Raw genomic sequence first — 25,064 nt, 5'->3', positions numbered from 1 at the left:
ATTCATATTCTCTGTTACTCAGCATTTGTCATGGAAATCATTACACACGAACATTAAGTGGTACTTAGTGAGTTTAGCCCTTTATCATGCATGAGAGGTCATATCTTCTTCAAACTATATCTCAGCAACTATTTGTTTATATCTTGTATATAATGAGTGTATTTTGCCATATGGTGACTGTTAATGCATTGAAAGCAGGGTTAAGCCCGTTCACCAATCACACATAACCAATGCACTGCTGCCACCTGCTGTGCATTTTGTTCAGTTGAAAGGATGTCAAACTTGGATGACTTTCTGTACTTCCTGTGTTTATTCACCACTTCCTTTAAACACTAAAACATTATTTATCCATAAAGACATGTACAGTTTTTAATGTGTACAGTAATGAAAGTAGATTTCCACAGTAACTAAAGGAGATATTGCTAAACTGTAATCAAATATTAATGGGATGTGCTGATGTGTGCTTTAATAGACCACAGACTTGGTGTATGCTTGGTGTAAAAATAAACTGAATTGTACATACTGTCAAAAACACTTGTTAACGTAGGTTTTTATGTATTAAAGTATGTATACCTAACCATAACATGCAGTACTTTATACACACTGTACCTCTTGTCATGTAACATTAAATTTCATATATAAAGATGGAGGGAAAACATTTAAATTCCACTTTAGAGGAAGTGCAAAATTGTTCACCTTCATTTTATAAATACTTATTTCCTGAGGATGATAATGCTTGAATCATATACCTTAATAATCAGCAGATGTCAGTCCAGTTTAAAACCTACTACAGACTTTGGATGAATATGCTCTCAACACTACTAACATCATCAAATGAGGAAATATATTTTGAGGTCATGGTTTCCATGTCTCCAGTAGATTTCCAGACACTTAAAGAACCAGTGCCAAAGGGTATTTGTGCTGACCTCAGACACTTTTGTGAACTTTTCCTTTAATTTCCAACTTTGCTGATGTTTTATTCAGCAAATTGGGACATTAGGTCTGATCTGTAGGTTTACTGATTTTATTTAATTTTATTTAATTTATTTAGAAAGAGGGACAATACATATTAATGAACATTTTAACATATGTAAATATGCCAGATTATAGCCTTGGCTAATGTCCATCTGCAGACCCTCTGGCAGGTTACAGGTTTTTGCGTTTTTTTTAAATAGTGGCAGGTTAGTGCTTTTTAGTTATGAATGCTAGTCTACATGACCTGTAAATACATTTGATTAAAAAAAGTTTTGTTTTTGTTTGGTACTTTATATAAATCGATGTGATATGTGAGTCACTATTGATGATAACCACAATCCCAGCTCCAAATCCCAACCCTGCTGTCTGGAGACAAGAAAAAAGTATTTAAAAATACATTTTATTTTATTTTATCCCCTAATTGCCAATAATTGGGAGAATAATTTTTTTTTTAAAAAGCACTTTTTGATAGCATAGTGTTACGATTAGGCTCATCACCAGTGACGACTTAAACTTCAAATTGTTAATGTAATGTATGTTTTGAAGATTCAGAGTAGCTGTCACAGGGCAGGAGTCGCTTGTATGAAGCTACAGAGAATATCACCACATAACAGAAACAAACGTAGACCTCATGGAGACTATTAAGGTCTTTAATCTAACTGTTTTTATTGCCTAAAAATGTTTTTATTCAGGTTGGAGACTGATTTGCTACCTGATGAGAAAAGAATCTGGAACAAACATGCAGCATACTGACAAATGCCTTGAAAACAAAGCTTGGGCCAAAACATATTGCTGGTATGACACATGATCAAGTCCTCACTACCCTAAAACATTTTTATTATTTCTCTTTTCTTTTCACAAGTTCATCCAACTGATCAGGTTTAGATCATATTAAAGTTTTCTCATCGTGTTTGTTTTCCTTCTGCATGCCTACACTGTTTGCTGTACCCATGCCAGTACATTTGCTCCTCGTCTTTCATCACTGATGGACTCCATAGAGCAGACCTCTTTAGACCATGAAAGGGCCACAGCGAAACCATTTTATGAAACCCAGTGTGAACCAAGTAATAAGAGACTGAATAATTGAGAAGAAGAAGAAGAAAGAAATTCCACTATAGGTCGGATGTAAGCCAACGTCCCCAGACTCACTGGCTTGTGGTTTGGGCTCAACCAGTTCGTCACCATTCTTCCATATGCTGCTTTGTGTCTGGTTCTTCTTCGCACAGAAGAAGTGCACAACAAGAGATACAGTCACACACTTTTTTAAGATTAGTCCACAACATATAGAACTTGCCTGATATGCAATCTCTTATTTTATTTTTGTATTATCTGTACTTTTACAGTAATGCATTACTGCTATTAAATTGCTCCAAAACTTCACATAGGGTCACATCTCATTGTTAGTTTCTTTCATTTTATGGAAGAGTTTCCATTGAGACAAGAAACTCAACATAAATACATTTTGAAATCAAACACAGATTATATTATTAATATTTTATCAGTATAAATATGATTGTAGCATATATGTCTACATACTCTATCACCTCCTTAATGTTGGGACAATCTGAATGAAACAAACACAATCACACATACAGTGATTATTAATATCTATATGTTTAAAAAGAAACATCAATCCAAATTCTTTGGCTTTTCGTGTATATTATGTTAATTTCATCATCCCCCTGTGAATAGGATGTTATGCTCTCCATTGTGTTGCCTGTACATAACTTAATCACCAAAATGTGTATCCTCAGTGGACTCTGTGGGACTAGCAAAAGTTTAACATGAGTATAATGGTTGTAAATAATGGGATTATTAGGTCATTGTAAAGAACTTTTGCATTTGCAAAAACAAGTAGTGTTTGAGCAATGGGCTAGAAAACTGATGCCAGAGATGTGAAATGTGAAATATGCACACTGATAGGATTGGTTGGATCCTGCTGTCTAATTAGAAATTTCTTGACATTTTGACCACAGCACTGAAACCACGAGAGCTACAATGCTAATCTAGCTACAGATTTTAACAAGCAAGGCTGTTACGCCTTCAAGCTGACATTTTATCACTTTTTCTTTCTTTTCTTTTTCTTTTGGCTGGTTTCGTTATGAAGCCACATCCGAGTTGGGGAAAGTAATTTTATAAATGTCTGTTTTTCAGTAACCTCGCAATTTCCAGCACCCCCTTCATTATCCCTGTCAACTGTTTACAGTGTCTTCATTAGCAGACACCCCTCTAATGATAACAAAGCTTTAAAGAAGGCATCGGCTGCAGTGATAAGCATGGCCAAGCTACTATTTTAGTTGACACAAGTCCCCCTGTTTACTCTGGGAGCATGGGAGCGGACACCAGGAGTCTGATATGTGTACTGAGAATTGCCATTTTCAAAATTTGCCACAGCAAAGTCTGTTTTCGAGCAGGGGAGACGGTGAAGTTCTCACCAGTTTAGTCACATTCAAAATGCAGCTCTCCAGAAGCTCCCTGTTCCAGGTGTGTTTAAGTCTGGTGGCTACCATTGGTTCCTGCCACTGTAAACCTATCAACAATGACATCAGAAGGAACATGGAGGAACTCTACTCTCAGCTCTCAGAGGACCTTCTGGAAGAGGAAGAGACAGATTCGAGGATGGAGAACCTCCTGGGAACCATGAAGGAGGGTTTTCTGAGACAGCTCAACTTGTCAGATGTTCCTCAGGAGCACAGCAAGATCATCCCCCCTCAGTTCATGATGGAACTGTACAACAAGTATGCCTCGGACACCTCGGCAGCCCCTCAGTCTGATGTCATACGAAGCTTCACTGTGCAAGGTATCTGAATTGGATTTAACTGGACACAGCAAAAGTACACTCTGAGTTACATGTAGCTGATGGCAGAGGGACATTCATGGATCATGAAAATGAGTCTTGTTTATTCCAGTATTCCAAATCAAGAACCATATCTGGAAAAGCCACCTTGAGAAATGCACATTTGTGTTATATCTGGTTTAGATCTTTGCAGCTAACACAGGTAATACAGGTTTCCCTCTTCAGAGCTACAACTAGCTGATAAACCCACATTGCTATTTTTTTTGTTGTTTCTTGAAATGTTCAGCTGGGGTAATATTAACATTTCCTAGCATATATGAGCTGAAACTTCTTAGAAATAGAGAAATATTTACTTCTAAGCCCTCATCAGTGGCTTTTCCTTTGCTATTACATGATTTTATATATTCTGGTGAAGATGCAGGATGTAAAGTACCAACGAAAGTATCCCCAGATGATTTCCTTTGATTGATTAGCCAATGAGAACTACACATCAGTTTCTGTATTATGGTTACTGCCTGTGTGGTCTTTGGATCTCTAGTGGTCGTGAACTGTTTTTGGTCTCGACAGACAGATATCGAATCTATCAAATAACATAATATTGTCAATGTTAGGGTACTATTTCGGCAGAAAATGAAATAAGACTCGGATTTCACTTCTGACTGTAATAGGTACACAGTCCGTGGCCGACCATGACAATCCCTGCTGCTGTTTCAGATGTATCAGTGATCAGGGTGTTTTTTCTCTTTGACAGATTTTACTCTCTCTATGACGAATGGGACAAAGTCAAAGTACAGGCTGCAGTTCAACATCAGCATCCCCAGCCATGAAAAGATCACAACTGCTGAGCTGCAGCTTTTCTTCTTCCCAAACTTCAGGCCAAGAGTCACCTCCCACAGTTTCAAGATCATGGTTAAAGTCTACGAAGTCGATACGAACAATTTCACATCCTCGGCCCAACTGCTGGTGGGCAAAGAGGTGGCAGGCTCTCAGAGCACATGGACAACGTTTGATGTGACCACGGCTATTCAGAGCTGGATCAAGTCAGGCCCTGCACCAACTGTTTTTGACGTAGCGGTGGATATGAAAGATTGTGGGGATTCTAGAAGCGGGGCGGCAGGGGCCAGCTGTTTAAACATGAGCGTGTCCGTCGGCGATAATACCTCTGCGGCTTTGATTGTCTTCTCAAATGACCTCAGTAACAGGAGGAGGGAGATGAAGAAGGAACTAAGAGAGATGATCCTTCATGAAGAAGAAACCATCCTACATTCAGGGGCTGACTGGAACAGAGGATATCAGCTACCAAACGAGATCCCTGATTCTCAGCACCCACAGAGAACAAAAAGACGAGCACCGAGGGAATACTGCCGGCGGACCTCGCTCAAGGTCAACTTTAAAGACATTGGCTGGGACAGCTGGATCGTGGCGCCTCGGGAATATGATGCCTTTGAATGTCGCGGCCAGTGTTACCATCCACTGACGGATGAGTCATCTCCATCAAAACACGCCCTTATCCAGACGCTGATGAACATCAGGGACCCCAAGAAGGCCAACATGGCATGCTGCGTCCCAATCCAACTTGACCCCATCACAGTCATGTATCAGGAGAATGGGCGCATCACTATAAGATATCTGTATGAAGAGATGAAGGTAGCAGAGTGTGGCTGCAGGTAGTTTGCCCTTACCCTAGCAAAGGTAATGATCATCCTAAATTTAAATTTTATTCCATTTAGTTCAATGTTCAAGGATAACAGGTCATATGGCAACTTTCATGCCCTGTATTGGTCCAAAAGGTTGTAAAATATTCCAGAGTTTTTTGTTTTGTTTTGTTTTTTAAAGTCTTTTCTATTAATTCTACTGATTTTTTTTTATTGATCTGTTGATTCAACTGATATATGCACATGACTTATATGTAGAAAAAAGTTCAGTAGCAAACTATGGCTTCATGTGGGAGTTAAACGCCACCCTCCCTCGTGAAAGTTCATAATAAACGCGCACCACCTGTATTTAGCTTTAAGTTCTCCATATTATTTTATTTTTACTGTGAAAAAAGCTGTGATTAGCTCTTCTAGACTAGAAGGGGTATTTCTAATCTATCATTGTGGACTAGAATTCTCTACAGCGTGAAAAGAGATGTCATACAAGATGTTGATTGTGCTAAAAATATCTCCCATCCCTAGGTTCAATTTTAGGTGAAGCTAGGAAGAAGCTAAACTTCAAGATAAGAACTTTTCTAGCAAATATTCTAAATAAATGAATACTAAGGAATAAAGAATTGCTCTAAACTATGCACCTATTTTTTGTCAGAAGTAAGGTACTATGCATAATTGATGAAAAAAAAAACTGGCAATCACTTAAATTAATACCCCAATGCTAACAGCATGACAGACTTGCTGCTTTTGAGAGTTCATTGTAAGATATGCGTGACGGTTTGTCAGACCAACAGAATAGTGGAAGAGCAAAGGAAAGGGACACATTTTGCATTTATTGTATTTAATTCTCATTATGTGTACAGTAAAGGTTTTCCCTGTATGTGTGGAGTACATAATAAAAAGCATGTAAAAAGCAAAGTTAAACGAGTTTACTATTACAGGTAAAATAGGTATAATTATTGTTTGTAATAAGCTGGTGAAACATAAATTCACATATAATCACTGCTCATTTGCTGATATAACACATCTGTATATTGATATTGTAAGTATAAATTATTTATATTGATATATATCTGGTATTAGTCTGTAAATTATTAACATTACATTCATTGACAGCATAAACATGCCCACCATGGGCTACTACAGAGGGGCAGAAGTCAAAAATTGATAGGTGTGTATCTGTACTTATGATCCCTGAGAGAAAGAAATTACAGAAAAATGTATATTTAAAAGAAATAATAATTATTAGAATATTTGCTCTCAGTGTGCAGATTTTTACTCTCCTATATGTAGCATGATGTCATCATTTTGTTTCTAAGGCATTCCAACCCTGAAATTAATAAAAAATTCTTGGGCTCTTCTCAGCCAGAAGTCTCCTTTTTGACTTACTCACCTCCTCACCTGTTATTGATATTTATGGCCAATAAATGAAATGCTGTGAGTGTCAACAGGGCACAGTTTGTCCACTAGAGGGCACTCTGCCACTTCCCTTTTGGCAACATCCGTGAGTCTGGAAAACCACAAGCACATTAACCAGCTGACCTGACCATAGCTGTCCAGAGCATGAATTAATTAATATGTTCCTAAAACAACTGTAAACAAATACATATAACAAATCAGGGAAATCTGTCTTTTACATGCATATGAAAGGAAAAAACAGCCAAAATATCAGATTTTTAATCATTAAATATCACCGTTGCTCCTAAAAATCCGATATCAATTGGACTCAAAACACAAGATACAGTTGGGGAGACTGGCTGATCCACAAAGACAATTATTCATTAGGTACCGAAACAGCTGCTATACAGTGGAAGACTAATAAGATGATTAGAGGCAGGTGATGAAATAAGAAATATCACAGTTATTCACATTGTGCAATGCTGACTTTTTATTGCACAGAGTAATAGCGTTACAAAAAAGCCTGTATAACGTCTCCATGAATGCTATTTTCCAAAAGTCCACAAATTATAGAAAACAACAAAGAGAAAGAGAAAGTGAGGTTCTACATTTTAATGTAATCGTGGAAAAATGACTGTATAAACTAATGACTATGTGGAAAAAACAATTAGTTATCCCCCTTACACACACTCATCATACAGTAATCTATACTGTCAGCTGTGTAAATATTAAATGTCAGTGACATAGTCTTATCTGAGTTTGACCCACCATGTTGAAATCAATGAGGGGACAAGTTTGTGCAAACACTTCCATGTCCTGTAGCACTAAACTGATCTTGTTTTAAAATAACATCAGTGTCGGGGTCAGAATTCCTGTTTCCTGAGAACCAAGGAAAAAGCTCCATTAGTTTTTTGCTTCATAACAGTGTGTTCCTTCAATCACCAACAGCATGGGACAACAGAGCCTTTAAGTCTCTGCTTCTACTGTTTAATATTATCATTTAAAAACAGCGATTAGAACAGCCACGAAAGGCAACATGAAATGGACACTGATGATTCTTGTGTTTGTTCATTCCTGAATGTGTGTTGGGAACTCAGCTCTAAATCTTGCTGACATTAATACGTTTTGTTGCGTGACTATCACAGCTAACATCTTAACTCTTACGCCACTTCATTTCTACAGTCTACTTTCTGAATCAGTTCTGAATCAATGTTAACCCTTAGGTATTTTATTATCAGCGAAAATGATATAATCTGTTCTTTTATTTGACACAAAGTGACAACATCAGGAAGTATTCAGTGTTTCGAAGTTCTCGATAAGCACCCTGGGAATTGGATGAGACTGGAATTTGTTATGTAAGGTATGAGGCCGTAATAAAGGCTAAGACGTTAAGATTAGCAAGTCTAGTATTTGGAATAAGCTCATGTCTGGCACTATTAGTTGTGAGCTGGTCTTATGATGTCTTGCTGTTTAAATCTGAGTAAACGATGGAAAGTTACCAGCTATCAATTTTCTATTATATCCAAACTTGTCCTTGTTGTGAAAATAAGGCATTCAATAGACATAAAAACTTTCCACTCAACTGTTTGTTCCTTAATTCAAAGTGTGGGTGTTACACACACTTTGAATTAAGGAACTTGTTACCCAGTTCTTATCCTGGATGTGTTTTAAGAAGGCTTTGTCTGTAAACTGTGTAATCATGTCACCAGTGAAATGACCCAGACATGACCCACTAAAGCTACCAACAGCACCAAAATACACCACCATCAGCTTTCGTAACAGGCAAGGAAGAAAGAGGTAAAAAGGAGTGGGAGTGTTTCAGTTGGGGCTTTGGCACAAATCAGTGCAGCCTCATTTATCACCTTTTTAGTACTGAGTATTCCACGGGGAGAATTTGGTAAATGATGCAGACTGTAATAGAAAAATAAGTAGAAAAATAATAAACAGTAAACTGTCTTTCAGTTACAAGTGTTAAAACTAGAGGTACCAGAACCCAAACCTCTATTACATTTGTGTCAAAAACAGTGAGAAACTGTACCTCCCATTTATCATTTTTCATTCTGTCTGCTATCGTCTGCAGGCTGAAGCACTACATATAATGCGATTAAAGGTTTATTGTAGACAAAAGCCTCTTATGTTGATGTTGCTGCCCGAAAAACCTTTGACAATGACATATTCCTTCCAGTGAAATCCACAGTCTCTGAACACAAATCAACTAACACAACCCAGAAAAAGCAAAGACGGAGGTGGTTCTCTTTCTATCAGCGTTGATGAAGATATTAGAGATGGCGCATACGACAGTGCCACTTCTGTTGATGTTTTTTCTATCTACTCTATCCAGCAACTCGTCATTCCAGCCTGCTCTAGTATTAGAAATGGCCAAGATTCTTTTGGAAAACTACTGCTTCCCTGAGAACCTGGTTGGGATGCAAGAGGCCATCCAACAAGCTATCAACAGTGGAGAAATCCTGCAGATTTCAGATAGGAAGACCCTGGCAACTGTGCTCACAGCTGGAGTACAAGGAGCATTGAATGATCCTCGGTTGACCATTTCCTATGAGCCTAATTTTGTCCCAGTGATGCCACCAACTCTGTCATCTCTTCCAAAAGAACAGCTGATCCGGCTGGTGAAAAGCTCTGTCAAGGCGGATATCTTGGAAAACAATGTTGGCTATCTACGGATAGATCGGATCATTGGGGAGGAAACAGCAGTAAAGTTTGGCTCGCAGCTCATGGGAAATATCTGGGATAATATTGCTCACACATCCTCACTAATCTTTGACCTAAGGTACAGCACAGCTGGAGAGCTCTCTGGAGTTCCTTTTATTATCTCCTATTTCTCAGACCCTGAATCCGTTATTCATATTGACACTGTATATGACAGGCCTTCAAATTCAACCAGGGAACTATGGACCATCCCATCTATAGTGGGGGAAAGGTATGGAAAGAAAAAAGATGTCATTATTTTGACCAGTAGATCCACAACGGGGGCTGCTGAGGCAGTGGCGTATGCTCTAAAAAACCTAAGGAGGGCCACCACAGTTGGAGAAAAGTCTGCTGGTGGGTCGGTGAAAGTCCAAAAAATAAGGATTGCTCAGTCGAAGTTCTACATAACAGTTCCTGTGGCAAGATCTGTCAGTCCAATTACAGGTCAGAGCTGGGAGGTCACTGGTGTTTCTCCAAATGTCCACATCATTGCCAAGGACGCTGTTGCAAAAGCCAAATCACTTCTGGCTATAAGGAATTCTATTCCAAAAGTTGTCCAAAGAATCTCTGACAAAATCGACCGGTTCTACACGTTTACTGAAAGAGTTCCAGCTCTTCTTCAATTCTTGGAATCTACAGACTTCGTGTCTGTCATATCTGAAGAGGGTCTAGCAATCAGACTCAACCAAGTGCTCCAGACTGTGTCTGAAGATCCCAGACTGACAATCAAATACATGCCAGAATATGCAGCCAATGTAGAGGAAGGCCATGAACATGAGAAAGTTCCAGACGAACCTGGACTATTAACGGAATACATTGATACATTGCTCAAAGTGGAAATTCTCCCAGGCAACACTGGTTATGTCCGCTTTGACAGGTTTGTCAAGTCATCTGCTGAATTAGAAGAGGTCATGGCTAAAAAGGTATGGGTACCCCTCAAAGATACTGCTAACTTGATTATTGATTTGCGCTATAACACCGGTGGATCCTCTACCTCTCTAGCCATTATTTTGTCTTATCTACAGGACACATCACAGAAGCAACACTTTTTTACAATATATGACCGAACTCAGAATAGTACAACAGAACACAACACTTTGCCTAAAATTACAGGACCAGCGTATGGCTCAAAGCGGGAGATTTACGTGTTAACCAGTTATTACACAGCAAGTGTTGGCGAAGAGTTTGCTTATCTGATACAGTCATTACATCGTGGCACAGTCATTGGGGAAATAACATCTGGTACCCTGATGCACTCAAAGACCTTTAAAATAGAGGGGACCAATATTGCCATCACTGTTCCTTTCATAAACTTTATCGACAACAACGGAGAATTCTGGCTGGGAGGTGGGGTGGTACCTGATGCCATTGTGCTTGCTGAAGAAGCAGTGGACCATGTTCATGAGATTGCTGAATTTCACAAAGGACTAAATTCCCTCATACAAGGAGCTGGAGATTTGTTAGAAGATCACTACGCAATCCATGAAGTCGCGCTAAAGGTTAGCAAGGTGCTGGTAAGTAAATGGGCTGACGGATTATACCGCTCGGTGGTTGACTTTGAGTCTTTGGCATCACAGCTGACAGCAGATCTCCAAGAGACTTCAGGTGATCACCGACTGCATGTTTTCCACTGTGAGGTTGAGCCTGAGTCACTTCATGAACTCTCAAAGATTCCTACAGCAGAGGAAGTGGGCTATATAATTGATGCTCTTTTTAAAATTGAGCTTCTACCAGGTAACATTGGCTATTTAAGGTTTGATATGATGGCAGACATAGAAGTGGTAAAAGCCATCGGGCCGCATCTCATAAAATCTGTTTGGAGCAAGATAATAAATACAGATGCCCTCATAATTGATATGAGGTACAACAGTGGTGGTTATTCAACCGCGATTCCACTTTTGTGTAGTTATTTCTTTGATGCAGAACCTCTACACCATCTTTACTCTGTTTTTGACCGAACAACAACCACAATGACAGAAGTCATGACAATTCCACAGGTGAGAGGTCAAAGATACGGATCCTCCAAGGAACTATTCATCTTGACCAGTCATATGACTGGGTCAGCAGCCGAAGTATTCACTTGCACAATGAAGGACCTAAATCGGGCCACAATTGTTGGCGAGCCAACAACTGGTGGGTCTTTATCAAGTAGAACCTATCAGATCAGAGACACTGTCCTGTATGCCTCCATTCCTAACCAAGCTGTTTTTAGTGCCATCACTGGAAAAATGTGGAGCTTTTCGGGGGTTGAGCCCCATATTGCTGTCCAGGCAAATGAGGCTCTATCTGTAGCTCAGAAAATCCTAGAGTCAAGGTTGCTGAAGAGAGTGCAAGGTAAACAATAAAAATGCGACTAAAATGACTAGTTAATTAGTTTTTCTGCTTAGGCACCACTTCAATGTAAATGTGTGTGTTGTTGTGTTCCATGTGTAGCATGTGTGGCCTTGTAATTAGATGTTTTGTTTTTTATTTAATTTCTTTGGCTCTGACAGCAAAGTGCAGGGATGGCTCAATAGGTAGAGTGTTTGCCCCATGCACGCAAGGTTGCAGGTTCAAATCCACCAAATGGTCTCCACACACTCCTCCTCGGTTGCTAGATTGGTAGCTACCCACTGAATGAATGGGCATGCTCGCTCACTGAGCTAAACTGGCACCTAAAGTAATTTTATTTTAAGTCATGGGTGTCAAACTCATTTTAGTCAATGGGTACTTTCCTCAGATTGATTTTAGATCCAAAATTGTGGGTCAACTCAATGAAGACAGTGGTTTTAGAGAATCTTGAAACTCATGGGGACCTTGATACTTTCAAAAGAACTGTCTGTGTTTCCAGCACTTTTCCCTATGTTCCCACAGATGCAGGCACCTGTTGGTCTTTAAAACAGTCAATAAGTAAAATAGCATAGGAGTGATCTTATATGCAGCACAAAAGGATCAGAGATCATTCAGAGGTCAGATCTTGCAAGAACAAGCAACTGCAATATAACAGAACAGTCTAAAGATCAAAAAGGGGTAAAGAAACAAGTATATGCTGGAAAGCTTCACATTTAGCACACCGTTCATTTACAAAACTGATGAACAGATTTGTCTCAGTTTCTCAACATTTCTTCAGCTCACTTTTATTACATGCATTGAAAATCACTGGATTTTTAAAGATCCAGCCCTCAAATAATATTACAGTACACTACAATAAAACTATAATAAAATTAAACTTTTTCCATACATTTTCACTCCTGTTCAGTTAAGCTTGCTTAATCACAAGAAGATTTTATTTAAAAATTAGAAACTTTAATTAATTCTCTGCTGTTTTCACAATTGATATTGCAAAGATATTCAGTGGGACAGAGTTGACCAAATGGTATGTTTGACACCCTGATTTAAAGGCAGTATTTTTTAGTAGTTTAACAAAGAAGGTCTTCTATTATACCAAACTGTCATCAGTTGTTGGTTTGTTTTATATTTTTTTGGCATTAGGCTTCACGTAATCTAGTCTTTTTACTTTTTTCGAAGGCCTTTCTACAGGAACTCAACTTCACTTCAATATGAAATTTTAAGCTCCAAGAGCACTTGCTTGTTATTCCATTTAGAGAGACTTTGAGTAACTAAGTAGCATGAATTAGTATTTGATCTTATTACAGAAGGGAATGTATAAGCTGTGGACATTTTAACTGTGAAAAGCATGTGATAGTTGATGATTCCTTTACAATACATTTGCCCCATTTAAGTGTGAATATTGTGTAAGTAAAACAACTTCCAGTTATTCATAATATAGGAAAGGTTTTCGTATTTTTTCTTTCTTCTTTACTTGTTTTCTCTGTGTTACTCTTTAAAATTATCACATTTTAAATTATATGTAAAATAATGTGGATATTCTTTCGACCCTGTCACGTGAAATCCCTTTTTGTTTTTTGTTTGAGTTTGCCTACTTGTTTTAGTGTACTTTTGCTTAGTTTACTGTAATAATGCTCTATTTTTTATTTTTATTTTTTTGTTTTGGTCTTTAACAAAAGAACAGTCCAGCAGAGGGAGCAAGTACCAAGCAAACAAACCTAAACCAGATCTCCCTCTTTAGTTTTCATTTGTGATGCTTTGCTGTTAAATGTGTATAATTTCTAAAAATAATAAAGACTTAGGTGTTTCTCAGTTATTGATGGAACATTATTGATGGTGTATTCGGCATTTGCTGGGTTTTTAATGTTTTTACAGTTATTCTCCATTTCCATTGTTTTCCTTCTTCAAATATTATGTAAGATTTAAGATATAATGTTGACCCCCATTTGTATATTGTATTTGCAGGTAGTGACTTCCCCAGGTCATATCTTCACTACCCTTAATGCCTTTATCAATTATAAAACTGACCTTATTTGACACAGGAACCTTTCACTCCAGGATACATTGCGTAACTCTAGCACCAGTATCTTTAGCAGCACCTTGTATTACTACATCTACTTAGCTAGGTTGTTATTACCTTGCAGAAGCACTCAGGATAATGCGATTAGAGGTTTAATGTGGGATAAATCCTCTTATGAGTGTACTAACCAGAAACCTTGCAGCCAAAACAGTGCCATTTGAGAGAAGACCTCTTTGGGGAAAGAGGTTTGGTTCAACAACGTGCGTTTTGTGTCTGCTCGCTTTTTTGTCAGGCTGAACTGGCAAAAAATGGCAAAGACTCTCGTTCTGGTTGCATCTCTGCTAATTTTGGGAAATGTTTTCTTTAGCCATGCCTCCTTTTCCCCCAGTGTCATCGTAGACATAGCAACAATCATCTTGAACAATTACTGCTCACCAGAGAAGCTGGTGGGGATGAAGGAGGCAATCGAAGCAGCCAGCAGCAACACGGGTATTCTCAACATGCCAGATGCCGAAACTCTGGCGAATGTCCTCAGCAGTGGGGTTCAGCACACAGTCAGTGACCCACGCCTGAAGGTCTCCTATGAGCCAAACTACGCTCCTGCAGTTCCCCCAAAGTTGCCTCCCCTGCCCCCTGAGCAGCTCATCGCAGTCATCCAGAACTCCATGAAGCTTGATATCCTGGAGGGCAACATTGGCTATCTGAGGATTGATCACATCCTTGGAGAAGAGGCAGCTGAAAAGGTTGGTCCTTTGCTTCTAGACCTTGTCTGGAGTAAAATCTTGCCTACATCTGCCCTGATCTTTGACTTGCGCTACACTGGCAGTGGGGAAGTCACTGGGATCCCCTACATTGTGTCTTACTTCACCGAAGCTGAGCCTCTGATTCACATCGACAGCATTTATGACCGTCCCTCGAACACCACCACTCCATTTTTTACTATGCCGGATCTGCTTGGGCAGAGATATGGTGCAACTAAATCCATCATTGTCCTAACCAGCAAAAACACCAAGGGCATTGCCGAAGATGTTGCCTACTGTCTTCAGAATCTGAAAAGGGCCACCATTGTTGGTGAGAAGACAGCGGGAGGCTCGGTGAAAACTGATAAATTTAAAGCTGGTGATTCTGACTTCTATGTCACTGTACCAACTGCTAAGTCTATCAACCCCGTTACTGGCTCCACTTGGGAGGTCACAGGTGTCACCCCAGATGTGGAGGTAAATGCTGAGGATGCCCTTGCTACCGCTATCAAGATCATCAACCTCCGTGCCCAAGTTCCAGCAATCATTGAGGGATCAGCAACCCTGATCGCTGACAACTATGCCTTTGAAAATATTGGGTCAGATGTTGCAGCAAAGCTCAAAGAGCAGCTGGAAAGTGGCACGTACAATATGGTTGTCTCCAAGCAGAGTTTGGAATCGAAGTTGTCTGCTGATCTGCAGACCCTTTCTGGGGACAAGAGCCTGAAGACCACCAGCAACACTCCAGCCCTACCACCTATGGTAAGACACTCAGACTTGAGGTTGTTATTTTGTTTCAGTTTGATGGACAAAAGTTCCTGTTAAGCAAATGAACTGGTGAGCTATTTAAAATATAATGCAAAATATTGGTCACAATTATGATACATGTTAAGTTGGTGCCTGTTGATTTCCACAGGATTATACCCCAGAAATGTACATTGAACTGATCAAAGTCTCCTTCCATACTGACGTATTTGAAAACAACATCGGCTATCTGCGTTTTGACATGTTTGGAGACTTTGAGGAGGTGAAGCCTATTGCCCAGGTTATTGTTGAACATGTCTGGAACAAAGTTCTCAACACTAATGCTTTGATCGTTGACCTCAGGTGAGTAATATTACTCGACATGACAGTCCAAGTTTCTATTAAAAACGTTCCTTGTGTCTACATCAGTCATTAAAGCTGCTATAGCTCAACAGTCTAGCTCTTAATAAAGTGCATTTGATCATTATTGAAGAATGTAGAATGCTTTTTCCTCAAATCGTCAGGTTGATGTCCAGAGATAGCCTAATGTGGGTTGACATCCATCAATAAAAAGAAATCACAAATGACCATTAAATTTAACTAAGAATCAAACCTTTCCATGAATGAATTTGCAGGAACAATCTTGGGGGGGCAACAACAGCTATCGCAGGCTTCTGTTCCTACTTTTTTGACGCGGACAAGCAGATTGTGTTGGACAAGCTTTACGACAGATCATCTGGAACCATCACAGAGCTCCAAACTCTGCAGGAACTCACCGGTAGTTAAAAAAAATCCAGTCTGTGTATTTTTTTGAATATGTGCAATAGATTTCAGTAGAAGACAGATGTTTCAATAAGAATCTGGTAAAGATTCAAAACCAGAGCTGAAACGAGACGTTCATCTGGTATCCAGAAACTTGTCTCCAAATTGTTCCCATTGCTTCATATATATATATTATTTATATATTCATTTATTTATATATATATTTATATTTGCAAGTCTGATGAAACAGTGATACGCAGATTTATGAACAGACAAAAAGGCACCTTTGCTTTTTAATACGAACAGACCAGCTGGCCCTGTGCTGGAGGTTGTAATGCTTTCTGAATTTAATACCAGTCTTTCAAAGTTATCTGCAGGGCAGCTGTGGTTAGAATATATCAAACTATTTTCTCATCTGTACCCTCACCTGGAACCCCACGATATAATCCAGCCTCTCTGGCATACAGTTATCCATATCCCTTTTCTACCAGCTTGTTATCATGCTCAAACTTAATCCTTTCCATTATTCAGAAATAACTTACTTCCCTTGTTTACTTGACTTTCAGCCATATCTCTATCTACCTTTCTCCTATTCAGGTGTACGGTATGGCTCCAAGAAAAGCGTAATCATCCTGACCAGTGGAGCTACTGCTGGTGCTGCAGAAGAGTTTGTTTACATCATGAAGAAGCTGGGCCGCGCCATGATCATTGGCGAAACTACAGCTGGGGCGTCCCACCCACCCAAGACCTTCCAGGTCGGCGAGACCGATATCTTCCTCAGCATCCCCACTGTTCACTCCGACAATTCTGCAGGGCCAGCCTGGGAGGGAGCCGGCATTGCACCTCACATTCCCGTCCCAGCTGATGCTGCCCTCGACACCGCCAAAGGCATATTCAACAAGCACCGTTAAAGAAACCAAGTCCTGAACAAAGTCATGGGGGACACAATCACCTCTTTGTTTTGGCAGCCAAATAATCTCAAGAGTCTAGACTTGTTTAAGAAGTGAACAACGTAGGTTTTATGTAAAAAATAAAGTATAATCTGTTGCTCATAACTAAGCCTTTTTAGTCTGTTCTTAAAGTAGAGGAAAGTTTTCTGTAGTTTTCATTTCTGTCAAATATTACTGTGCTGAGGTGGTTGAGAATGAATGGCTCTCAAAAGCCTATGCAGTTCTTTGTGAAGTTAGTGTTTGTCAAAGACGTCTGGAAAAAACATCAACAAAACTTTGCAAAATTATAATTAGGAGCTCTGTATAATAATCAATTTGTTACTCTGATGAAGAAACTATCACATGTGATGTTCTTACTGTGGATACAACATGCATCGTTTTTCCACTATGTAGTGAACTTCGTGCCATGTGAACATTTCTGGGTTTTATCAGACACAATAAAAAACAAACTGAAATATATGACGGAGAGTGTTGTGCTCATTTTTTAAAGCATGGTAAAATGGTAAATGGCCTGTATTTATATAGCGCTTTTCTAGTCCCTAAGGACCCCAAAGCGCTTTACATATCCAGTCATCCACCCATTCACACACTGGTGATAGCAAGCTACATTGTAGCCACAGCCACCCTGGGGCGCACTGACAGAGGCGAGGCTGCCGGACACTGGCGCCACCAGGCCCTCTGACCACCACCAGTAGGCAACGGGTGAAGTGTCTTGCCCAAGGACACAACGACCGAGACTGTCCAAGCTGGGGCTCGAACCGGCAACCTTCCGATTACAAGGCGAACCCCCAACTCTTGAGCCACGATCGCCCCTTGGATAGCATGACATAAGATAAAATGTTTTTTCATCACTACAAAAGTTATTTCATTATTTTAACAGTATATTTGGTTTATTTTTGTATAAAATGCAAGATTTACAGATTAAGGGAGAAAGAAGACTTTACTTGATGTGCAGATGGTGTTCAGTAGGTAGAGTGGTGGCTCCATGATCGGAAGGTCGGGGGTTCGAATCCAGTGAACGGCTACCCCGAGGTACCCCTGAGCAAGGTACCGTCCCTACACACTGCTCCCGGGCGCTTGATTGGTGGCTGCCCACTGCTTCACTGAGTGAATGGGTTAACTGCAGAGAGGAATTTCCCCACGGGGATCAATAAAGTATACATTACATGATGTTTAGCTCTGCAGAGCAATGCACATTTAGTTCAAGGGATGATGTGCAGTTTTTCAGATGGTGTGTTTTTTTTCTTCAGTGATATTTCAGTTGGGAAGATTACACCATGTTATGTGAGAAACTGAAGAACTATGTTTGCCTTGGATAGATAAGTGAGCACATGTTTTGAGCCTGGGGCCACGGGATTAATGGAAAAAAGGGAGAGTGTCCAAGTGATGCAACAAGGCTGCTGTTTACTTTTCAGGAATCTATTTTTCTGCCTGGTTTTTGTACAAGTGACAGCATAATAGATCACAGCAAATATGGCTTTGGAAGAGGAAATATGAAAAGAGCCAGAAAACTAGGACTTTTTCCTGGCAATTACTACAAAAATCAGTGTAGAAAGTAAGCTGAAAGAACAAAACAACTAGATTAGATTTTGTCGGATTTTGTTAGCTGCACTCAGCCTGAGCTGTCCTTCTGATGTACTCATTTCGAACTCTGTCCATTCTGGTCATTCTTAGCATCTCCAGCTTGGCCTCGTGTATTTTGGACAGCACCACCATCATCAAACCAGACATCATAGCAGGTGTACCATCCATCTTGTAAATCTTGCCGTCCACTCTTACTGCTATCCTCCTGTCGCAAATCACTCCTGACACTTGTTTTGACCCACTCCACCCTGCCTGCATGCTCTTCTTCACTTCTCTCATGCACTGTCAGTTGATTTGGATAGTTGATCCCAGGTATTTCCACTCATCTACCTTCACTAACTCTACTCCTTTCAGCTTCACAGTTACATCTCTCTTCCTGTTTTCTGTCCTGTTTCTATTAACTGTCATTTCTCATTTCTTTCAGATGTTATTTGTTCAAGATGTTATCAGGGTAGCAGCTGATTTTGTCAGTCTTTCCTGGCATACACTTTTGTGTGTCAAAAACCCTTTGGTCATATTGGTATTTTGGAGCAACAAATGACCATATTTGATCATAGAGTGAATGATTACCTATTAGCTAATGAAAGCTCAGATGACAAGATGCATTCAAGCTCCAAAACTCAAAGAAAAGCTAAACAGGTTATTTATTCAAAACAAACCAAACCAAAGCAAAACACACATTTAAAAATAGGACGCCATAATTTCTAATTAAGTCATCATTTAAGTGTATTCATGGCTGTTCAAAATAATCGTACACCTATTTCTAAAAACATATTTTAGAAGAAAGAGATTACCTCATGTGATTGATGTATGGCAGCACTCACACTTCATGTGAGGGTTTGCTTTACTCTTTAAATGTGCCCTTCACCATATCTGCCACACTCATTACAGTCTTTGCTTCACTGAGTTGTAATTACAGTGGATATTGCTGCTTATAGTTAACCATCAGCAGCATGCTGAAAGTAAACGAACAAATGAGGACAAAGTGCTAAAATGCTAGGCTCGATAAATAAACGCGCTGGTGTGGCTTGAGGACGCAGTGCCACAGTGAAGTTCATATACCTTGTATAATTGTAATGATATAAATTGTTGTCACCCATGCGCCGGTCTGCCACGTGAGGGAGGCGCAAAATGGGATCTTGAGCCATTTTTTTCTTCTTTTTTTTTCTTTTTGCCTCCCTTCCTCTCTCCTCCTCAAGATGAAATTTGAAACCTGGGCCATTTCAGCCAAGTCTGTCCCCCGGGCTCTCAGTTCCTCCGGCTTCAAACACAGCTCTGCATCACCCAGCTCCATTTGGCTTCTTTAGAACTAAATCACTTTTGACACACTGACAGGAAAATATTATCCGTTTTTACGAACCACCCATTCAATTAACTTTTTATTTTTTGCAGGTTTTTTTTTCTTTTCTCTTTCTTTTTTTTGCCTGTCAGTTGCATGTGGATTCAAAACTATCCGAAAAAGAGCCTGAAGACCACCAGCATTAAAAAAAATAAATAAACCTCTCTGAGTCAAAACACTTCTCCTGCTGCAATCAGGCCGGGATGCGGGTGGTCCTGATTGTACACTGGTCTCAAAATAGTTGAATCATCACCGGCATCCTTTCTTTTGTCTCGGTAGCATCCCTGTCTCTCCACTTATATTGTTTGTGGGATGTAAAGACCCGCTGAAGTACTTTGGCTTGTTTTGGCATTTTTTCCCCCTCTCCATAAAGGAATTACGCTGTTTCGCCGGGAGGAGAGATTATGGCAAGATTTTTGTTGAACATAAGTCTCGTTTTGGTTTTGTTCGGATTATTTTTGCTCTCTTTTCCATCTGCAAGAGCCGAGCCGGGGTTGCTGGATGAAGAGGAGGAGGAGAGCTCCTGCCAGGGTGCTTTTGACCTGTACTTCGTGCTTGATAAGTAAGTGGAGGTTGTTAGCAATACACCACAAATAAGCTAACTTTTTGTTGTTGTCAGAGGTTTTTTATTATTATTATTATTATTATATTTTAATATTCTTTTTAAGCATGTCATTCTCAAAGTGTGAACAAACTAGCCGCCGCTGTTTTAAGGAAAGGGGAATGATAGAAAAGTTTAACTTTTGACATAAAAAAAAGACTGAAAAAAGAAAAAAAAAGTCGGGCTCGAGAGCTTGCAGCCGATTAGCATCTGCGCGTGTGTGCGCGCGCGTGATGACGTTGGAGAGGAGGCTGACTGTCAGAGTTCAGGCTGCTGAATAAGCGAAAACACCGAGTGGGGTTTTGGAAGCAAATCCCGCGATATATGTTGGCTTAAATTGTTTAACCCTCGTCTTCTATATCTGGCAATTCGTTTTTATAAAGAAATACAACTTTTTAAGCAGTTTCCTTTATTCCCATCCATTCCGAAGGGATTTTTTTTTAATGTGACTGCTCACCGTTCGCTCTTTCATTTCCACTCTGTACGCCCACATAGGAAAAATGTTGTGGTTAAGTGACATCTTTGAACTGGACTTCAACAGCTGGAGAGAAAATAAAATGTCAGAGAAACTTCTGGAGTGCCTGCCCTCTCTCCTGCTCGCTATTTTCTAACATGTCATTTTTTCTGCATTTACTTTGAAGACATGAACATGACTGTGATTCAGTTATATTCAGTTTATTTTAGAGCACAAATGGTACAAATGTTGTGGAGAATCTGTTTAAAGCAGTGATGCTGCTCTCATGTTTTGACTGCCAGCAGTTATCTTGAGATAATCTTACTATGATTAAAAAACATTTAACCAGCAGCACCTACAATCTAATTTGCGAACATGAACCAGTGCCAGAAATGGGAGGGGAAAGAAGAGGAGACAGGAAACAACAACATTTATGGATAATGTGGTATTAATTTGGTGAAGGAAATGTTGCACACAGCACCTTTTTTTTTTTTGGTGGGGAGGGGGGGCTTCATGGGGTATTTAAAGCATCTCCGTTGCCATTGGCTTTTTCCAGAGGGGAAAAAAAGACTCCATATGTAAAGACGGTAAAAGGGTCTTCCTACGTCCATTGAAGTTTACAGAATCTTAGTAAGGCTTAGTTTTTTCCTGGAACTCAGTCCCAAGAAAACACATGCAAAGACACACACATACACACACACGCAAAACACAGGACTGCTTCCCAGATGTGGACGGCTGTGTTCGTCTTGTGCTGTGAGGTAAACACTGACACATGCTGCAAATAAAGAATCCTCTCGAATTTCCCAGAGGAACCCACCCGAGGGATTAATAAAGTTCTATCTTATCTCTCTTATCTTATCTTATCTGCTCATTTTTTCTGTGTGTCTGATGCTATTGTTAGCACTCTTGCGTGCTGCGGTGCCCACTCCAAGGTTGACTAACAAGTCATCATTTGCGGACTTCAAACGAGAGGAAGCTCATTAGAGACCGGTGTCGGCCTCCTACAGCCGTCGCTCACCACCGATCCCTGAGGCCTCAGCTGGCTTTATGAGACACAGTCTCAACCCTGTGCCCTGGTTTATCTTAATGAAAGGTGAAATCATTTAGCTTATTAATACATAAGCGCTGTAGTCATTCTCGTTTTTTTAAATATGTGAGGCAACACTGGGTGCAAAGTTGTGTGTTTCATTCTTTTTGAAGTGTTAAGTTGCTTTATAGTAAGATCAAGCCAGATTCACAGATTTCAACTCTGTTGTTTTTCACTTTTTAAAGATCAGTTTTAAAGCTTAAAGCTGTGCTAGTGGAGCTCTGAGGCTCTAGTTAAGCAGAGCCATACTTTGAGTTAAATCCTCACAAAGACATTGCTAACATGTTGGTGTTTAGCAAGTAAATGTTAGTGTTTATACCCTAAACACACAGTACAGTTTAGGTTCTTCTGTTTCAGTCCTCACCATCGTGATGGACAGACTAACCACCTGATCGATCGACTGCAGATCAAATTGGTAGTTTGTAGAAAATTCGATGGATCAGTTTAAATGTAGAAAAAGGGATGCATGCTGTAAGTGGAGTTTATTGCAGCCTTGAGCATATGATGTCATGTGATGGCTCAAAGTTGTGAGACGCTACTTGTTTAGACATCTGGGTAGCTGCACTCTGATGACAAGGTGGCTAATGGCTGCATGGCAGTCTGCTGAATTTGAAACATCTGGGACAGTGTTTGGAAAAAGTGGTTGCTGTAGCAATATACGTTATTTTAAAATGGTATGTGCCATGAAGATCTGTATGTGAAATTCTCTAGGAGCGTCCAGTCACAGCCTGAAATCCAGTAAATATAGATGTTGGGTCTCATTTTAAGCCCCCAAACCACACACATCTAAGTTCTACTTTAATACACAGGCCATTACATCTAATATAATACAGATGGTTGTGTAAATGGATGCCTTCCAACACATATGGTGGTAAGATTTATAGTATACATATGTAGAAAACAAAGGGTGTCCAGATAAAATGTTATGAAAGAAGAGTACTCGCTGACAAAAACTAAAAATTGTGTTAGTAAATAAAAGTTAATAAAAAAAGGGTTTTAGGCACAGTAACCATCCATAGTTAATAATGTGACATCATATGCCTTTGTTGTGGTGTATTGTTTATGGTCCTCAAGTTAACACAGTAACAAGACTAAGAAGTGTACGAGCAGCTCTGCGAGGCTGTGCTGTAAGCATGCTGACATGCTGCCAAAACGCAACATGTTTTTATCAGCTATTAGCAAAAAAAAAGAAGAAGTTTAGTGAAATAAAGGTCAGCGATATGGCATCATCAAACTCGTGCTAATTCCACAGAAGTCAGTGTATTAATCTTCGTTCGTCTCTATACTGGGCCCCTGGCTGTGGACAGCCAACCCTGGGCTGTTCGTGGCACAGTCATTTTCTAAGTAAACTGCGCATGTACACTACCAGTCAAAAGTTTGGGCACACCTTCTCATTTTATGGTTTTTCTTTATTTTCAAGACTATTTACATTGCAGATTCTCACTGAAGGCATCAAAACTATGAATTAATACATATGGAATTATGTAGTAAACAGAAAAGTGAAATAACCCAAAATATGTTTTATATATGGTAAATGGCCTGCATTTGTATAGCGCTTTTCTAGTCCATAGGACCCCAAAGCGCTTTACACTACATTCAGTCATTCACCCATTCACACACTGGCGATAGCAAGCTACATTGTAGCCACAGCTGCCCTGGGGCGCACTGACAGAGGCGAGGCTGCCGGACACAGGCGCCACCAGGCCCTCTGACCACCACCAGTAGGCAAACATGGGGTTAGTATCTTGCCCAAGGATATTTGGCATGCAGCCAGGATGCAGCCTGGGATCAAACCACCGACCTTCTGATTAGTGGCTGACCTGCTCTGCCACCTGAGCTACAGCCACCCCAATATTAGATTCTTCAAAGTAGCTACCCTCTTTGCAAACTCTTGGCATTCCCTTGATGAACTTCATGAGGTCGTCACCTTAAATGGTTTTCCAACAGTCTTCAAGAGTTCCCAGAGATGCTGAGCACTTGTTGGTGCTTTTGCCTTCACTCTGTGGTCCATCTCATCCCAAACCATCTCGATTGGGTTTAGGTCAGGTGACTCTGGAGGCCAGGCCACCTGGCACAGCACTCCAGGACTCTCCTTCTTGGTCAAATAGCCCTTAAACTGCCTTGGATAATAATAAAGGATTTAGATTTAGGCTTTTGAATAGCAATAAATCTCATAGGATGATAGGGTCCCAAGACCAATACTAACATGCCCTGACCTACAGACTTAGGCTTACAAACAGCGTGCAAACTAAACTAAACCAGCCAACAGATGATGTCCCGACTTTCCAAACAGGACGTTATGAATTTATCATTTAAGTTAGCTTGGTGCACTGTGCATGATGTTCCTAAAATCATGAAGCCTTTTAACCTCTGTGATAATATGTTGCATATCTTTAAGTCCTACATAGCTGCGGGTTTGCATACTTTTTGCATTTGCTGATTCAGACCGGGTGGGTCGCAGCTTGCTGTTTTATATGGAACACATTGCCTGAGGAATGGTTTTGGGTGTGTTCATAGCAGATAAAGGAATTCACATATAGGGTACATGTTAATGTTCAACCTCAAAATGAAGTTTGCATTTCTTTTGATGGGTGGGTGCAGATTCAAATATGGTAAATCAACAGTATCCGGTGATTGAATTTATGCAAAAATGCATTACAACAGTGTTATGCAGTACTAGTCCTTTTTTCCACATCCTCTTTACATTTTACAGTATTACTTTTATTGACTACAGATGGGGAAACACATTATTCAGTTTATTAATTGTGTTAAAAAAATAACAGTTTATCTGTTATTTTCTCATCAAGTCTTGTCGTTGTTTTTGCAAAATGTTTCTCTTGTCTTTTAATGTAGTCACAAGTTAGCGCTCCGGCTGGGCGTTGGGTCATGCTTCCGGAATCCAGACGAGTCAGTGGAAAACCTTAAGTGCA

At 39.9% G+C, this 25,064-nt stretch overlaps 4 protein-coding genes across 4 annotated transcripts in view; all 4 read left to right on the top strand.

The window, feature by feature from the left end:
* Window positions 1-3,314: 3,314 nt before the first annotated feature.
* On the top strand, window positions 3,315-5,922 carry gdf2 (growth differentiation factor 2). Its single transcript, XM_085360458.1, has 2 exons — window positions 3,315-3,775; window positions 4,524-5,922. The coding sequence occupies exons 1-2, from the start codon at window positions 3,331-3,333 to the stop codon at window positions 5,441-5,443; spliced, it is 1,365 nt and encodes a 454-aa protein (XP_085216584.1). The 5' UTR covers window positions 3,315-3,330; the 3' UTR covers window positions 5,444-5,922.
* Window positions 5,923-9,089: 3,167 nt separating this feature from the next.
* On the top strand, window positions 9,090-11,870 carry irbpl (interphotoreceptor retinoid-binding protein like). Its single transcript, XM_085360457.1, has one exon. The coding sequence runs from the start codon at window positions 9,090-9,092 to the stop codon at window positions 11,868-11,870; it is 2,781 nt and encodes a 926-aa protein (XP_085216583.1).
* Window positions 11,871-14,181: 2,311 nt separating this feature from the next.
* rbp3 (retinol binding protein 3) lies at window positions 14,182-17,030 on the top strand. The gene is made up of 4 exons (XM_085361803.1): window positions 14,182-15,375; window positions 15,530-15,720; window positions 15,993-16,135; window positions 16,717-17,030. Exons 1-4 carry the CDS (start codon window positions 14,182-14,184, stop codon window positions 17,028-17,030), a joined length of 1,842 nt encoding a protein of 613 aa, XP_085217929.1.
* A 2,938-nt stretch (window positions 17,031-19,968) lies between these two features.
* antxr1c (ANTXR cell adhesion molecule 1c) overlaps window positions 19,969-25,064 on the top strand; it is a 38,288-nt gene continuing 33,192 nt past the window's right edge. Inside the window, exon 1 of the mRNA XM_085360456.1 lies at window positions 19,969-20,554. Within this exon, the coding sequence (XP_085216582.1) occupies window positions 20,397-20,554 (158 nt within the window). The 5' untranslated portion in view covers window positions 19,969-20,396. The remainder of the gene's footprint in view (window positions 20,555-25,064) is intronic.

This window comes from Diplotaxodon limnothrissa, linkage group LG8 (genome assembly GCF_057381915.1).
Source record: "Diplotaxodon limnothrissa isolate DT_005_m linkage group LG8, D_limnothrissa_male_GT1.1, whole genome shotgun sequence".
Lineage (NCBI taxonomy): Eukaryota > Metazoa > Chordata > Actinopteri > Cichliformes > Cichlidae > Diplotaxodon > Diplotaxodon limnothrissa.
This window is presented reverse-complemented; position numbering and strand designations above follow the sequence as displayed.